The sequence below is a fragment of the Bos javanicus genome, chromosome 1 (genome assembly GCF_032452875.1).
Source record: "Bos javanicus breed banteng chromosome 1, ARS-OSU_banteng_1.0, whole genome shotgun sequence".
Taxonomy (NCBI): Eukaryota; Metazoa; Chordata; class Mammalia; order Artiodactyla; family Bovidae; genus Bos; species Bos javanicus.
Window position 1 is genome coordinate 152,516,905 of NC_083868.1, and position 17,853 is coordinate 152,534,757.

Below are 17,853 nucleotides of genomic sequence, written 5' to 3' on the forward strand. Positions count from 1 at the left end.
CCAATTATCTCATCCTCTGTCATCTCCTTCTCCTCCCGCCTTCAGTCTTTCCCAGCATCGGGGTCTTTTTCATTGAGTCAGTTCTTCACATCAGGTGGCCAAAGTATTGGAGTTTCAGCTTCAGCATCAGTCCTTCCAAAGAATACTCAGGACTGAGCCGCATCAGGGGGCTAGAGGCCCGCTACTCAGAGGGCGGTCTGCAGACCAGCAGCATCAGCCTGCCCACCAGAGCCCGTGAGAAATGCAGAACACAGGGCCCCGTCCTAGACCTGCAGAGTCAGAATCTATTATTTTGTAAGATCCCCAGGTGATGCTTCCCCTCCAGCCTGGGGGACATGCCGGGCCAGGCCCCTGGTTATCACACGTGGGGCCTGCTAAACCAACTGGGTGTCTGGTGGCTCCCACGCCCACAGAGTGGGCCGGGGTGCAGGCGGGGGCCTTGGCTTTCTTTAAGGCACCCCCGGTAGGAAGAGGGTGCAGAAGCACTGCAAAGCTGCCTGCCCGCTGGCCGCTCCCGCTCTTGGAGGCTTTCAGAGTCTAACTGAACCAGGGAGCCACCCCGGAGCGGGTTTGCTGCCTCCCGACGATGCGGGGGGCTCATTGCTGGTCCCTGTGCTGGACCCCGAGCAGCCCGAGGGCCCGGTCCAGACAGAACCGAGCCCAGCGGACAGAGTGGACTGGTGCCGCCTCTGTGCCGGGGACGGAGCGGGACCAGCTGGAGGGAGGGCCGGGGGGAAGGGCCAGCGGGGCTGCTGAAGGATGCCCCACTCTTGGGGACAGGCGGGGACCCTCTGGGGGCAGAGGCCCGTGCCTGTGAGGTCGGGGGCAGACCACCTGCCCAAGCAGCCCCCCACCCCTGCGCAGGGAGGCCAGCCCTGCCCAGCCACGTTCTGACATGCGGCCTGTAGCGCAGGTACGTGGAGCACACTGATGTTGGAAGGGCACCTAGAGGCCGCGTCCTCCTGCTTCTGATGGGTGACCCTCCTCCTCTGTTCCCAACCCGATGCCCAGCCCTGGACGCCTCCAGGGCCCAGGGCTCCCCGTCCACTTGAGGACGGTGGGAACTCCTGGGAAAGAGCTTTCTTTCCATGAGCGACAGTCAGCCTCCCTGCCACTACTGCCCATCGCCCTGTCCTCCGAGCCCAACAGGTCGGACTGAACCAGCCCCCCCAACCCACGCTGCCTCCCCCAGAGCGCAGCCTGGCTGTCACGGCCGGGATCTCTCCCCAGGCCCATTGGGGGTCTCTCCCAGGCCCATCGGGATCTGTCCCCAGGCCCATCGGGATCTTCCCCCAGGCCCGTCAGGATCTCTCCCCAGGCCCGTCAGGATCTCTCCCCAGGCCCATCAAGATCTGTCCCCAGGCCCATCGGGATCTGTCCCCAGGCCCATTGGGATCTGTCCCCAGGCCCATCAGGATCTCTCCCCAGGCGCATCGGGATCTGTCCCCAGGCCCATCCGCAGCTCCTGGACAGGGGCGGTTCCAGCCCTTCCCTCAAGGCTTTCTGGGTTACCCCATACCCTGAACTGCGCACAGCTCTGTTGAGGACAGGGCGGAGCAGACCTGTCTCCATTCTCAGTCTAAGTGTTGTCCCCAGACGAAAAGCTTTTCACAGTTACATCTCGCTGTGGGCTTGCCAGGCACTTGCTGTCAGTTGCAGCCCCCGAGCCCTTTTCGCACAGACATACACACTGCCAAGGCCGTGCCATCGTGTAAGGTTAATTGATTTAATCTGATAGCAAAGCCTCCCATTGATGCCATTAAATTTCATCGTTCCAGCCTGTTGGGCTATTTGGGGATCCATACGGGCGTCCTGCGTATCAGTTACCATCACTCACGTCATTCACACCTCCTGGACACAGCTTGTTTCAGTCTGCCCTGAAGTCGGTGTAAAGACATCCCAGGCCATGTGCTCAGGCCTTCTCCTGACACAGATCCATTCTCTGCACGGGGGCGTTGGCTTGCACCGTGCTGAAATGTCACCCCCTTTCCCTCCATCCTGTCCACAAAACCATGCTGAGACATTCGGCAGATGCCGTACTGAAACCCAGAGACCGTGACTGCAGTATCCCTGCCTTCTCATCACCTGCCCCCAAATGAAACACGTAACATGTTTTTATTAAACATACACTGGCTGCAGACATCATTCCATCTCTACTTGTGGTCCAGGAGCGGGGATGAAGCCGTTGATCTGGTCATTTTTAGGACTTACAGACATCTTAGCTCCCCTACATGGTTGTGTGTGTTAAAGTCACCTCTAAGACAGGTTGATGTCAAGTGTGTGTCAAAGTTTTGTATCAAACGTGCTATAAGGGCAGAGGTTCCTGCAGGCCAACAAGTTCTCTCTTGACAGAGGCATTTACAGGGAAGAAAAGGAGTCATGCTTAAAGATATCAGGCTGGGAGCTCACCTGGGTTGGCACTCGGAATTCCTCAGGAGTTCTCGGGCTACTGGTCTATCAGGAAACTGCTCAAGCCCTTTGTCAGGCATGCAGAGTGCTTCCTAGAAGGCATCAGACCCCGAGTTCTGCCTCTGCTCCAGTCTGAGTCCTCATTCCTGGCAGGCGTGTAGTTAGGAAATGCAATTTAATATTAATAGGTATACATAACTGTTACTTTCCACAGGTAACCATTCAGTGCTTTCAAAGCTTTAGTTTTTAATAGAGGAAAAACATTTGTCCAAGTATAATTTGCAAAAAGTTAGAAACGTGACTCTTACACATAGAGAAGAATGGACATGTGTCAAAGGTTTTATTTAACTCATTAATTAGCCAAGGAACCAGTGAGGTGGTAAAGCTGGCTCAAAAGAGAATTTGAGGAAGAGATGTGAGTGTATCCATCAGTCAAATGAATGTGGAAATGAATCTGCTAATGGATACAAAAGTGGCTCGTGCTGCCCTGTGCCGTGCTGTGCTTACTCGCTCAGTCGTGTCCGACTCTGCAACCCCACGGACTGTAGCCCGCCAGGCTCCTCTGCCCCTGGGATTCTCTAGGCAAAGGATACTGGAGTGGGTCGCCATGCCCTCCTCTAGGGGATCTTCCCGACCCAGGGATTTAACCCAGGTTTCCCACATTGCAGGAGGATTCTTTAGTCCTACAGGGCAATGAATCATCATCTTTAGGGTGATGTTTTGTTAAACAGTAAAGGCAAACAATGGTACATTCACTAGATAAATGATCCTCGAATGCGCTTGTCAGTCAGTACTCTGCTGTATCGTGGAAACACATACGTATACAGAGAACGTAGACAGACATTCTTCATCTTGTTTATTTCTGAGTTTGCGATAATTTTCCTTTCTAATGTGCAGTAAGATGACCGAATGCATTTTCTGCTGGAGGGAGTGAATTTTGCTGTGATCTTTCTGGAAGGCTATTTGGCAACGTATGTTAAGAATTAAAATTTTTTTCCTATGTTTGACTCTCAGTATTTTCACTTATAAAGCTTTATACTTATAAAGCTTTATTTATAAAGAAATAACCAGAGTTCCAATCAAAGATTTGTGTACAGTGCTCATCCAGAAAGTGTCTTGAGTACCCTGTAGGCAGATGGTCACCACAGTTGTCCAGCAACAGAGGATAAACTGTGGTGTCTTCTTAAATATTATCCAGCGTCTAATACAAGTGATGTTTCTGAAGGTGTCTTTGTAGTTTTTTTTTTTTTTAATAATTTTGTTTATTGACCTCTGGCCGCACTGGACTCCCTGCTGCACACAGGCTGTCTCTAACTGTGGTGAGCAGGGCCGACTCTTCGTTGCGGGTGTGCGGGCTTCTCATCAAGGTGGCTTCTCTTGTTGCAGAGCGTGGGCTGTAGGCACTCGCGTTTCAGTGACTGCAGCACTCGAGCTGGGTACTCGGTGCTTGCAGGCTCCAGGGAGCATGGGCTCAGCCGACGTGGTGCTGGGGCTCAGCTGCTCTGCAGCACAGGGAATCTTCCCAGACCAGGGACTTAACCCGTCCCCTGCATGGGCAGGCGGATTCTTACCCACTGTACCTCCAGGAAAGTCCTGGCACCTTTGTAGTCTTGATGGTTCTGTAGTGAGAGCATCAAGATAGAAAACTGTATGTTTATTATTGTCTCAGTTATACACACACACACACATAGACAGAGAGGGGAAAAATGAAATCAGGATGTTAGCAATTCCTATCTTCATGATACAGGCTTAGGAATTCTTCCTTTATAATTTCTGTTTTCCAAATGTTCTACAAATAAGCTTTCATGGGTTTTATATAGCCAGGAAAAAGTTATAAGGGTGTGCAGTGCATTCCGGAAAGCAGTGACTCAGATCGCCTGTTACTCTCGATGACTCGTGCCTGCCCGCCGCCCTCTGCCACCACTCGCCGTGGCTGAGGCTCCAGGCTTGGCACCTTCAGCCCAGTAAGAAGAGAGCGGCTGCAAAGGGCCTGGCCCTGTCCGTTCCGGCTGTCTCAGGCGGCTGCCATCCCCCTGGGCTGCCCCAGTTGTGAAGAGGCCTGTAAGGGGCCCAGGGCTCTAAACAGAGTCTCCTAACTCCCAGGGAGAGAAACACAAGTTACAGCCCAGTCCTGGTTCCTATGCTGAAATCAGCTCGACCCTGACCCCCCAGCCCAGGGGGCGCCCACCTCTGCTGCACGTTAGAGTCACCTGGGGCCCTGTAGACAAACTCTGTCCCCGGGACCTGCTCACAGCCAACAGAAGCAGACTCTAGGCACGGGCCGCCGGATCACCCTGGGACAGCCAGTATGTTTTAAGAAGCTCCCCTGCCTGACGGAAAAGCGCAGTGAAGGCTGAAAGCCACTGGACTACTGGTAGCGTGTGTGTTGAGCATGGCGTTCAGGGCCTGTTGTAGTTCCCACTGCAGCCCCCAGGGCACCACCCCGGCTCCTAACCCCGCTCCCTCCGGCCAGGCTCACCTGTCCCCACCGCCCCCGACCAGCTCCAGGCATGTCCCTGGTTCCTGGAGGACACTGTCTCGGTTCCCTGAGAGTCAGACCCAGTGAACTGTTCCCCCCAAGGCTCAGATCCCTGGCCCTCCGGTCCCTGGTTCCGAGCAGCTGCAGGACGGCTGTCGGAGGCATGCGGGCTGCTTCCCGGCATCTGCTGACAGACTGTCCTCTGATGTTTTGACTTACAGGGTGCACAGATCATAGTGTTTCCAGAAGACGGCATCCACGGATTCAACTTTACAAGGACATCCATTTACCCATTCTTGGACTTCATGCCATCTCTCCGCTCAGTCAGGTGGAACCCGTGCCTGGAGCCCCACCGCTTCAATGATACGGAGGTAAGTGAGGGGCCTGGCTTCCCTCCTAAGGGGGCAGGAGGCACACGGAGCTGGGCCAGGCCAGGGGCCAGGAGCCAGGACGTGCAGAGCCCTTCAGATCCTGAAAACCAAGCCGAAGCTCCCTGTGCCCCACAGTTAGAGAGTGTCCGCTACCACGAGGCCTTTACTCACCTGCGGCTCACTGTGGTTTTCAATCACCAAGGAATGCATGAATATATGCTAGAACAACAGACCAAACAGAAGTTAAAGAAGCGGGGCTTCCCCAGTGGCTCAGTGGTAAAGGATCCAGCTGCAGGAGATGTAGGCTCGATCCTGGTCCAGGAAGACCCCATGGTGCTGCGGAGCGGCTCCACCTCTGAGCCAGTGCTCCGGAGCCCGGGGACCGCGGCCCCGGAACCCCCTCTTCACGGCAAGAGAAGCCCCCGCAACGAGAAGCCCGACACCGCCGCCACTCACTGCGGCCGGAGAGAAGGGCTCCCAGGAACAAAGACCCGGCACAACCAAAAATCAATAAATAAAATTATTGTAAAAACTTAAAAAAATGCAAGTCCACTTCAGCACGCCCCATGCCCCATCCTTCCCTGCTTTCTAGAGAAAACTATAAATGATTGGATGCACCTCCAACTATTAATATATTCTTGTCTATGCATCCAGCAGATAGTGACGTCGTTTTTATTTTAAAGTTTCTTCGTTGATGTACGGTTGATTCACCATGTGTTAATTTCCGCTGTACAGCAAAGTGGTTCACTTACACATACGCGTTTTTTGTGTTCTTTCTCGTGTTGGTTTATCACAGGATGTTGAATATGGTTCCCTGTGCTGTATAGTAGGACCTCGTCTGTCTATTTTATAGACAGCAGTTTGCATCTGCTAACCTCAAACTCCCAGCCCATCTCTCCCGCAGCCCGCACCCCACCTCCCCGGCCACCATCTGCTAACCTCAAACTCCCAGCCCATCTCTCCCGCAGCCCACACCCCGCCTCCCCTGCTCTCCCGCAGCTGCACCCCGCCTCCCCGGCTCTCCCGCAGCCCCCACCCCACCTCTAGCCTGCACCCCGCCTCCCCGGCCACCATCTGCTAATCTCAAACTCCCAGCCCATCTCTCCCGCAGCCGCACCCCACCTCCCTGGCTCTCCTGCAGCCTGCACCCTGCCTCCCCGGCTCTCCCGCAGCCGCACCCCGCCTCCTTGGCTCTCCCGCAGCCCGCACCCCACCTCCCCGGCTCTGCCGCAGCCCTCACCCCACCTCCAGCCCGCACCCCACCTCCCCGGCCACCATCTGCTAACCTCAAACTCCCAGCCCATCTCTCCCGCAGCCCACACCCCGCCTCCCCGGCTCTCCCGCAGCCCACACCCCGACTCCCCGGCTCTCCCACAGCCCGCACCCCACCTCCCCAGCCCCTGCAAGTCTGTTCTTTGTATCTGTGAGCCTGTTTCTGTGTCATCCAGTGAAGCCGTTCAGTTGTGTCCGACTCTTTGTGACCCAATGGACTGTCGCCTACCAGGCTCCTCCATCTGTGGGATTTTCCAGGCAAGAACACTCAAGTGTGTTGCCATTTCCTTCTCCAGGGGATCTTCCCGACCTGGGGATGGAACCCGGGTCTCCCGCATTACAGGCAGGCGCTTTACCGTCTGGGCCACCCGAGAAGCCCTGTTTCATAGATATGTTCGTTTGAGTCCTATTTTACGTTCCGCATCAAAGTGATACCGCGTGGTGCTTGTCTGTCTCCTCCTGACTCACCTCGCTTACTCTGATCATCTCCTGAGTCCATCAAAGTGATACCGCGTGGTGCTTGTCTGTCTCCTGACTCACCTCGCTTACTCTGATCATCTCCTGAGCCCACCCCTGTTGTCGACCATGGCATTACTCCATTCTCGTGGCTGAGTGACCTCCCGCTGTGTATGCGCACCACATCTTCCATCCCTCTGTCAGTCGGTGGGCGCTTAGGTTGCTTCCGCGTCTTGGCTATTGTGCGTAGTGCTGCTGTGAACACGGGGGAGTGTGTCTCTTTTGGGATTAGTCTTCTCCAGGTACACGCCCAGGAGTGGGCTTGCTGGGTCCCCTGGCTGTGCTGGGTCTTGGCTGCTGCACCTGGGATCTTTGTTGTGTGGGACCTTTCCTTGCAGCACAGAGACTCTCTAGATGCAGCTCGCGGGCTCACTAGTCATGGCACACTAGTTGCTCCGTGGCCTGTGGAATCCTAGTTCCTCAACCAGGGATCAAACTCGCATTCCCTGCATTGCAAGGCAGAGTCTTAACCACTGGGCCACCAGGGAAATCCCTTTGGTTTTTTGAGGAACCTCCATCGTGTGTCCCACAGTGGCCACGCCAATTTGCATTCCCATCCACAGCACTCTCCTTTCTCCATACCCTCTCCAGCAGTTGTTTGTAGACTTTTTAATGATGGCCATTCTGACTGGAGTGAGGCAGTACTTCACTGCAGTTTTGATTTGCCTTTCTCTAATAACTAGCAATCTTGAACATCTTTTCATGTGCCTGTTGGCCATCTGTATGTGTCTTCTTTGGAGAAATGTCTATTTAGGTCTTCTGGCCATTTTTCAATTGGGTTTTTCTTGTTGTTCCATTGTATGAGCTGTTTGTATATTTTGGAAACTGAGCCATCGTCTGTCACGTCATTGGCAATATTTTCTCCTGGTCCGTAGGCTGACTTTTTGTATCGTGTCCTTGGCTGTAGAAAAGCTGTTTGATTAGGTCCCATTTGTCTGACTTTGCTTTTTTTCCCTCAGCTTGGGAGACTGACCTAAGACAACATTGGTTTATAATTCATGTCAGGAAATGTTTGCCTACGTTCTCTTCTAGGAGTTTCATGGTGTCATGTCTTATATTTAAGTCTTTAAGCCATTTTGAGTTTACTTTGTGTATGGTGTGAAGGTCATTGATTTACTTACATGTGGCTGTCTAACTTCCCCAACACTGCTTCCTAAAGAGACTGTCTTTTCTCTGTTGTATATCTTGCCTCCTTTGTCGAAGGTTAGTTGACCATAGGTAAGTGGGTTTCAGAGAAGGCAATGGCACCCCACTCCAGTACTTTTGCCTGGAAAATCCCGTGGATGGAGGAGCCTGGTAGGCTGCAGTCCACGGGGTCACTAAAGTCAGACACGACTGAGCGACTTCACTTTCACTTTTCACTTGCATGCATTGGAGAAGGAAATGGCAACCCACTCCAGTGTTCTTGCCTGGAGAATCCCAGGGACGGGGGAGCCTGGTGGGCTGCCGTCGGTGGGGTCCCACAGAGTCGGAGATGACTGAAGCGACGTGGGTTTATTTCCAGGCTCTCTCTGTTCCACTGATCCATGTTTATTTTTGTGCTAAGACCACACTGTTTTAATTACTGTAGCTTTGTAGTCTTATCTAAAGTGTGGAAAGGTCATGCTTCCTGCTTTATTCTTTTTCTTCAGTATTGCTTTGACAATTCTGGGTCTTTTATGGTTCTATATAAATTTTAGGGTTATTTGTCCAAGTTCTGTGAAAATGTGAATAATTTGATAGGGATCACATTAAATCTGTAGATGGCTTTGGATAGTATGGCCATTTTAACAAAATTAATTCTTCCAATCTAAGAGCATGGAATATCTTTCCATTTCTTTAAATCATCTCTAGTTTTCTTTCTTAATGTTTTATAATTCTCAGTATATAAGTCTTTCCCGACCCCTTGGTCAGGTTTATTCCTAAGTATTTTTATTTTATTGAAACAATTTTAAAAGAGTTTTTTTTTTTTTACATTTCCTTTTTGATAATTTATTTTCAGTGTAGAGAAATGCAACTGATTTCTGTACGTTAATCTTGTATCCTGCTACCAGACTGAAGTTGTTTATCAGTTCTGGTAGTTTTTGTGTGGATCTTTAGGGTTTTTTTTTTTTTTTAATAGTATTGGGCTTCCCTGGTGGCTCAGAGGTAAAGAATCTGCCTGGGATGCAAGAGACCTGGGTTCGATTCCTGGGTGGGAAAGATCCCTGGGAGAAGGGAATGGCTGCCCACTCCAGTAAACAGAATCATGTCATCTGCATAAAATGACAGTTTTACCTCTTCCCTTCCAATGTGGATGCCTTTTTTTTTTTTTTTTTCCTTGTCATTGCTGTGACTAGGGCTTTCCAATACTATGCTGAATACAAGTGGTGAGAGTGGGTATTTTTGTCTTATTCTAGATTTTAGCAGGAAGGCTTTCAGCTTTTCACCATTGAGTGTTATATTGGCTGTGGGTTTGTCATAAGTAGCTTCTATTATGTTGAGATATGTTCCCTCTCTCTCTCATCTCTACTTTGGTGAGAGTTTTTTTTCATGAATGGATGTTGAATTTTATCAAAAGCTCTTTCTGTGGTTTTTGTCTCCGGTTGGTGTGATGTATCTCATGTTGATTTGCGTGCACTGAACCATCCTGTGACCCGGGGTTGTGACCCTAGGATGAATAGCCCAGTTGTGGTATATGATCTTTCTTATGTGTTGCTGGATTCAGTTTGCTAATATCTTGTTGAGAATTTTTCCATGTATATTCATCAAAGATATTGGCCTGTACTCTTCTTTTTTGGTAGCGGCTTTGGTTTTAGTATCAGGCTGAGGGTGGCTTCCTAGAGTGTCTTTGATTTCCCTGTTGGGATTGGTCTGTTCAAATTGTCTATTTCTTCTAGCTTCAGTTGTGGTGGGCTGTATGTTTCTAGAAACTTGTCCATTTCATCTAAGTCGTCTAAATTGTTAGCACATAATTGTTCACAGTATTTTCTCCCGGTCTTTTATATTTCTGTGGTATCAGTTTTATCTCTTCTTTTTCCTTCTTTTGTTTATTTGGGGTCCTCTCTCTCTCTCTTGTTTTTGTTGAGCTTGGCTAGAGATTTGTTGATTTTGTTCAGCCTTTCAAAAGACCAGGTCTTGGTTTTATTGATTTTTTTCTGTTGTTGTTTTAATCTTTATTTATTTCCTCTCTCATCTTTATTATTTCCTTCCTTCTAATGCCTTTAGGGGATATATATAAATTTTATTTCTTTGTTTTTGGCTGTGCTGGGTCCCGTTGCTGTGGGTTTTCTGTAGTGGTAGTGAACAGGGGCTCCTCTCTGAATGCAGCATGCAGGCTCCTCACCGCAGTGGCTTCTCTGACTGTGGAGCCTGGGCTCTAGGGCGTGTGCAGCCTTTAGCAGCTGTGGCACGTGGCTCAGTAGTCACAGTTCCCGGGCTCTGGAGTGCGGGCTTAACAGTTGTTGCCCACAGGCCCAGTTGCTCCACGGATGTGGGATCCTCTGTAAACCAGGGATTGAAACCGTGTCTCCTGCACGGGCAGGTGAACTCCTTACCCCTGGGCACCCGGGGAGCCTCTGACTTTGAGGAAGGCCTGTATCACTATGAATGTCCCTCTAAGGACTGCTTTTGCTGCATCCCATAGGTTTTGTATGGCTGTGTTTTAATTGTCATTTGCTTCAAGGTATTTTTAAGATTCTTCTTTGATTTCATAATTGATTGACCCTTTGGTTTTTGATAGCATGTTGTTTAGTCTCCATGTAACCTTTTTTTTTTCTCATTTCTTTTTCTGTGGTTGATTTCTAATCTCATGCCATTGTGGTCAGAAAAGATGCTTGAAATAATTTATGTCTTCTTACATTTCTTAAGGCTTATTTTGTGCCCTAGTATGTGGTCAATCCTAGAGAATGTTCAATGTGCACTTGAAAAGAATGTTTGTTTGTTTTTAATGTAAGGTCCTAAAAATATCAATTAAGTTTAACTGTTCTATTGTATCATTTAGGATTGCTGTGCCTTATTGATTTTCTGTCTGGAAGATCTGTGTTTGATGTGAGTGAGCTGTTAGTCTCCTACTACTGTTGTATTCCTGTCAATTTCTCCCTTTATGTCTGCATTTGTTTTATGCATTAAACATTCAGTGATCCTATACTGGGTGAATATATATTGACAAGTGTAATATCCTCTTCTTGTACTGATTGTTTTCTCATTATATAGTGTCCTTCTTTATCTTTCTTTATGGTCCTTGTTTTAAAATCTATTTCGTCTGCTATGAATATTGTGACCCTCATTTTCTTGTCATTTCCATATGCATAAAATATTTTTTTCCATCCCCTCAGTTTTTTTTAACTTATCTTTATTTGGCTGTGGTGGATCTTAGTTACAGCATGCAGGATCTAGTTCCCCAACCAGGGATCGAACCTGGGGCCCCTGCATTGGGAGTGAGGAGTGTTAACTACTGGGCCACCAGGCAAGTCCCCATCCCCCACTTTCAATCTGTGTATGTCCTTCGTCCTAAAATGAGTCTCTAGTGCAGTGAAGTTGCTTAGTCGTGTCTGACTCTTGGCGACCCTGTGGACTGTAGCCCACCAGGCTCCTCCGTCCATGGGATTCTCCAGGCGAGAATACTGGAGTGGGGTGCCATTTCCTTCTCCAGGGGATCTTCCCGACCCATGGATCGAACCCAGGTCTCCTGCATTGCAGGCAGATGCTTTAACCTCTGAGCCACCAGGGAAGCCTAAAATGAGTCTCTAGTAGACAGGATATTGTAAGCACTTTTTTTAAAACCCAATCTGCCACTCTTTCTTTTGATTGGAGCATTTAGTCCGTTGACATTTAAGGTAATTATTGATAGATATGTATTCATTGCCATTGCAGACTTTGTTTTCTAGTTGACTTTTTAATTTCTTGTTTCTTTTTCTTCTTCTTTTTGTGATTTGATGATTTTCTTTTTGTATTATACTTATGTTCTCTTTTTGTTTTTCTGTGAATCTATTGTATGTTTTTGATTTGTGGTCACCTTGTTTTTCGAGTATGTTAACCCCTTCCTACATCTCCTTGCATTAGACTTATAGTCACATGGGTTGAAACACATTCAGTGAAAAAAATCTACTTTTCTTTACTCTCCTCCCCAACATTTTATGATTTTCATGTCCTCTTTTTCATCTTCATGTTTATTCTTTTGCTGTTCATTGCCTTCACAAAATGTTTGATTTTTTTTTAAAAACCTGTATAATAGTTTATTGAAGTGATTTACTTTCCAATTGTGATTTTCTCTTTTCCATAGATTCTTGCTCTTTTCTATCTAGAGAAGACCTTTCAATATTTCCTTTAGGGTAGGTTTAGTATTGCTGTATTCTCTTAGTTTTTTGCTTGTCTGAGAAAATATTTATCTCTCCTTCTATTCTAAATGATAATCTTGCTGGGTAGACTATCCTGTGAAAAGTGAAAGTGGAAGTCGCTCAGTCATATCTGACTCTTTGCGACCCCATGGACTGAAGTCCGTGGAATTCTCCAGGCCAGAATACTGGAGTGGGTAACCGTTCCCTTCTCCAGGGGATCTTCCCAACCCAGGGATCAAACCCAGGTCTCCCACATTGCAGGCACATTTCTTACCAGCTGAGCTACCAGGGAAGTGCAGATTTTTCACTTTTAAGACTTTTTAAAAACTCTTAAGACTCCTTTATGAGTGTATCTTACTGCTCCCTTCTGGCCTGCAACTTTTTTGTAGAGAAAGAAAGAAAGAAACGGAAGTTGCTCACTCATGTCCAACTCTCTGCAACCCCATGGACTGTAGCCCACCAGGCTTCTTCATCTCTCAGATTTTCCAGGCAAGAATACTGGAATGGGTTGCCATTTCCTTCTCCACGGGGTCTTCCTGACCCAGGGATTGAACTCAGGCCTCCAGCATTGCAGGCAGATTCTTTAGCATCTGAGCCACCAGGGAAGCCCAAGAACACTGGAGTGGGTAGCCTATCCCTTGTCCAGGGGATCTTCCTGACCCAGGAATCAAACAGGGGTCTCCTGCATTGTAGGCAGACGCTTTACCCTCTGAGCCACCAGTGAAGCCCATTTCTGTAGAGAAATCAGCTGATAGCCTTAGGGGGTTCCCTTGTAATTAATTCTGTTTTTTTCTTGCTGCCTTTAGACTCCTCTCTTTATCTTTGACTTTTGTCATTTTAATTATAGAATGTCTTGGTGCAGGTCTGTTTCCATTCACCTTGTTTGGGACTCTCTTTGTTTCCTATATCTGGATATTTGTTTCTTTCTTTCGTTTTGGGAAGTTTTCAGCCATAATTTCTTCAAAGAAATTTTTGATCCCATTTTGATTTTCTTCTCCTCTGGAGTCTCCATTATGCTTAGATTGGCACACTTTATATTATCCGTGTGCATGCGTGTCCTCAGTCGCTCAGTCGTGTCCGACTCTTTGCAACCCTGTGGACTGTAGCCTGCCAGGCTCCTCTGTGCATGGGATTCTCCAGGCAGGAATACTGGAGTGGGTTGCCAGGGGATCTTCTCAACCAGGGATCAGACCCGTGGTTCTTGTGTCTCCTGCATTGCTCTTTACCACTAGCGCTGTCTGGGAAGCCCATATATCCCATAGTCCCTTACATTGCTTTCATTTTTTTTCTTTTTATTTGACTTTCTGTCTGCTCTTCTGATTGGGTGATTTCCATTATTCTATCTTCCAAGTATTTATTCATTCTTCTGCATTATTTAATCTGCTATTCATTGCCTTTAGGTCAGCTTTTGTCTGGACAAGTGAGTTTTCTAATTTTTCTTGGCTCCTCTTTATAGCTTCTAGGTGCTTTTTATGGTAATCTGCATTTTTATCAATCGCTCTTCTTAATTCCTTCAGTATTTTCATTATCTCCTTCTTGAATCCAGTGTATATTAGGCTGATGAGGTCTGTTTCATTGTTTGTTCTTTCAGGGGAATTCTCTTGATCTTTTAATTGGGAATGGTTCCTCCACTGTATTTGACTTATATTTCTCTTGCTCTGTGAGTTTAGGAGAAACAGTGATCTGCTGTGGTCTTGGAGGTCTAGTCTAGCTTTATGGGGTAGCCTCCCTGGGTAGCCTGTGTGGGTTTGGTATTTTTGGTGTGAGGGCTGTCTTTGGTATAGATGCCTGCTGTTCTTCCCTAGGTCTATATTGGTCATTATCCCCTGGATGGGAGGTATGACAGGCATCGTGGTGACCAGAGCCTGCGCTGGACGTTGAGCAGGGCCTCCTCTTTGCTCAGTGGTTGTCACTGCCCACTGAGGGCCAGATCTGCTCCCGAGCTGTTGGGGCAGAAGCCCCCAGACCCATTTCTGAGCTGGGGTGCGAGGGAGCCGGGGAGCTGAGGGGGCCTGGAGCACTCCTGGTGGGAGAGAGCCACTAAGTATTCCTCTGCCAGCGCCGTCCTCCCTGAGTGTGCTCTGTGGTGTCACCTGTCACCTGTCGCGCAGGCATACAAAGCCTCTGCTCTTGGCACTGCTCTCTGTCCCTTCTCAACCACGGGAAAACGGGCAGCCTGCCCTGGTGTCCCTCGGGTGGCGTTCTCACAAGGCCAGCGCAGCTCCGCTGAAGTCAGGCATCCCGAGCACAGTAGTTGCACATCTGGATCTGCTGCAGGACCTGCGGAAGCAAGCCGCAGCCTGCCGGGCCCCCATGTGCATGTCCCCACAAGCACACGGCCGCTAAGGCCGGACCTGTCCCAGGCCCGGGAGCTGCCCACTGGGATGTCCCAGGGGCGCTGAGCTTACAGAGCGGGCAGTGGTGGGGTGACCCCGCACAGTGGCAGGGGGAGGGCTCGGATTCCTGCCTCTACATGCGGGCAACCCACGGGTGCTCCCGCAGAACTTGCAGAGGTAGAGCTGTCATCAGCGCCCATGGATACAGAGGCTGCTGTGGTGGATCCACCCCTCTGGGCAGTGTGCATTCACAGTGGGGTTTTGATGGGGGTGCAAGCCCTCCATGAGCGTGCCAAGACTGAGGCTCCTACGGCAGGCCCACCCTCGCCTCGCCCGCTTGTTAACAAAGGCTCTTCACTTCTGTGGCCGGCCCAGGCTTCTTCCACATACACCCCTGCCCCTCACCATGCTCCAGCCCCCTCAGGCTGTCTGCGTGCAGCCCACTGCAGTCCTGCCCCTCAGGCTGTCCTCTGAAGCCTGAGTTTCAGCACCCAGCCCTGCTGCAGACATTGATGGGTGCGTGTCTCTAGTGCAGGCTGGTGGCTGGACCATCCCTGCAGGCCTCTCTGCTCGGTCTGCCCAGGCTGGTGGCTGGACCGTCCGTGCAGGCCTCTCTGCTCTGTCTGCCCCAGGTGGGTGGCTCGGCTCGCCTCTGAGCCCCTGAAGCTCCCTTTCTGTCTTGGTGAAGGGGCTTCCCAGGGTGCGGGACCCTTTCCTCTTTCACAGCTACTTCTTAGGGGTGCAAGTCCCATCCCAATCCACCCCCGCCTCAGCTTTTTTTTCTTTCGTTCTATCCGGTATGTGGAGATTTCTCTTACGATTTTGGGCATTTGAGATGGTCTGCCAGCATTCAGCGGGTATTTTGTGAGAATTATTCAAGATGGAGGTGTATTTTGATGTGTATGTGCGAGGAGGTGAGCTCCACATCCCCCTATTCTGCCACATTGATTGGACCTCCTGCCCCCCGCCAGGATAAACACTTCTAAAATTATTTTTTCAAGAGCACTGTGTTTTCCCTTTAAAGGACTTTGTTGCACTTTGCATCCCCAGTAATAGCACATGAGTGCCTGTTTGCCCATCCTTTGGTCAGTGAGAGAGAGAATAGCCTTTTTAATTTTTGCCAGTCTTATGGAGGTGAGAAATGACACCTCATTGTCATATTAATCTGCGTGTCCTTACTGCTAAAGAAACTGAGCGTCTCCTCAGGTGTTTGTTGGCCCTTTGTATTTGCTCATCTGTAGCCCGCTTGTCCGTGTTCTCTGCGTGCTTTCAGTGGTGGGTACTCTTTTCTTCTTGATTTATGTTAGCTGTTTACATATTATGGACATAATACAGGTACTGTTCTAAAATTATAAGAAGGAGGCAGGGTTTAAAACTTCCTTCGTTTACACTTTCATTTCCCCCTCTAGGTCCTCCAGCGCCTGAGTTGCATGGCTATGAAGGGAGAGATGTTCCTGGTGGCCAATCTTGGGACAAAGCAGCCTTGCCATAGCAGTGACCCAGGGTGCCCGAGTGATGGTAGATACCAGTTTAACACGAACGTTGTGTTCAGCAGTAATGGAACCCTGGTTGACCGCTACCGCAAACACAACCTCTATTTTGAGGCAGCGTTCGATACCCCTCTGGAGGTGGATCACACAGTCTTCGACACCCCCTTCGCTGGCAAGTTCGGCGTCTTCACTTGCTTTGACATATTGTTCTTTGACCCTGCCGTCAGGCTCCTCCAGGACTCCGAGGTGAAGCACGTTGTGTATCCGACTGCCTGGATGAACCAGCTCCCACTCTTGGCGGCCATTCAGATTCAGAGAGGTTTCGCCATCGCCTTTGGCATCAACCTTCTGGCTGCGAACATCCACCACCCGTCTCTGGGGATGACGGGGAGTGGCATACACACCCCTCTGAAGTCCTTTTGGCACCACAGCATGGACAGCCCTGAAGGCCACCTCATAATTGCTGAGGTGGCCAGAAACCCACCGGGCCTCGTCAGTGCAGGGAACGCCACAGGGAAAACGGACCCGTTCCACAGGAAGTTTTTACAACTCTTGGCAGGGGATCCCTACTCAGAGAAGGATGCCCAGGACGTCCATTGTGATGCGGCCCCCAAATCAACCACGAATGCCTCTCCCACGTTTAACTCTGAGATGATGTATGACAATTTCACCCTGGTTCCCGTGTGGGGGAGGGACGGCCACGTCCACGTCTGTGCACACGGCCTCTGCTGTCATCTGCTTTACCGGAGGCCCTCCGTGTCCCAGGAGCTGTATGCCCTGGGGGTCTTCGATGGTCTTCACACCGTGCACGGCACCTACTATGTCCAAGTCTGTGCGCTGGTCAAGTGTGGGGGTCTTGGCTTTGACACGTGTGGGCAGGAGATCACAGAGGCCATGGGGATGTTCGAGTTTCACCTGTGGGGGAACTTCAGTACTTCTTATATCTTCCCAATGCTTCTGACCTCGGGGATGATGCTGGAAACCCCTGACCAGCTGGGCTGGGAGAGTGATCAGTATTTCCTGAAGAAGAGGGGACTGTCCTCTGGGCTGGTGACGGCAGCTCTCTACGGGCGGTTATATGAGAGGGACTAGGGGGTTTTGGAAATGCCCCCCCACCCCCACATACACACACCGACACAGGCTGAAGCTCACAGCAGTGGGACCTCCTCTTTGCCCCAGAGCCCATCTGGGAGGCAGGGAGGAGGTAGGGAGACAGGCTGCGTCAGGGTCTTTCCCTCTTAGGTGGAAATTAGTGAGGTATTTTCTGGTATTTTATACTCTCATTTCTATTTTTCAAGCCATTTCTTCCTCCAGCAGATCTTTCATCACACAATTGATTTAAGAGCTCAAACAGAAATAAACGTCAGCTTATGTTTCACATGTCCACAAGACGGCTAGTTCTGCGTGTTGTGTGTGCTTTTTCTTGTTGTTGATCAAGTGACTCCCAGGATATACAGGTATTTCACAAGCCTCAAACGTTATCGAGGGTAAGAACACTCAAAGCAAAAGCCGTCTTAGAATGGCTGCCGTGGGGACTTTTCCCTACTGGTGGCCAGAATTCGGACCCATCATGCCACAGCCACAGGCGGCCCCAGCAATGTGGAGCCTGAGGCAGCTTTTGAAAACAGAGGGGAAACTTTTCTCAAATCTGCCTTTCTGCCAGTGATCGGAATGTGTCAGGCA

At 49.8% G+C, this 17,853-nt stretch overlaps 1 protein-coding gene across 2 annotated transcripts in view; it reads left to right on the forward strand.

Annotated features, from left to right (window-relative positions):
• The window catches only part of BTD (biotinidase), a 40,662-nt gene extending 23,103 nt beyond the window's left edge, over nucleotides 1-17,559 (forward strand). For both annotated transcript variants that reach the window (XM_061425126.1, XM_061425117.1), the window contains exons 3-4: nucleotides 5,110-5,259; nucleotides 16,090-17,559. In XM_061425126.1, the coding sequence (XP_061281110.1) occupies nucleotides 5,110-5,259; nucleotides 16,090-17,262 (1,323 nt within the window). In that variant the 3' untranslated portion in view covers nucleotides 17,263-17,559. The remainder of the gene's footprint in view (nucleotides 1-5,109; nucleotides 5,260-16,089) is intronic.
• Nucleotides 17,560-17,853: the final 294 nt, after the last annotated feature.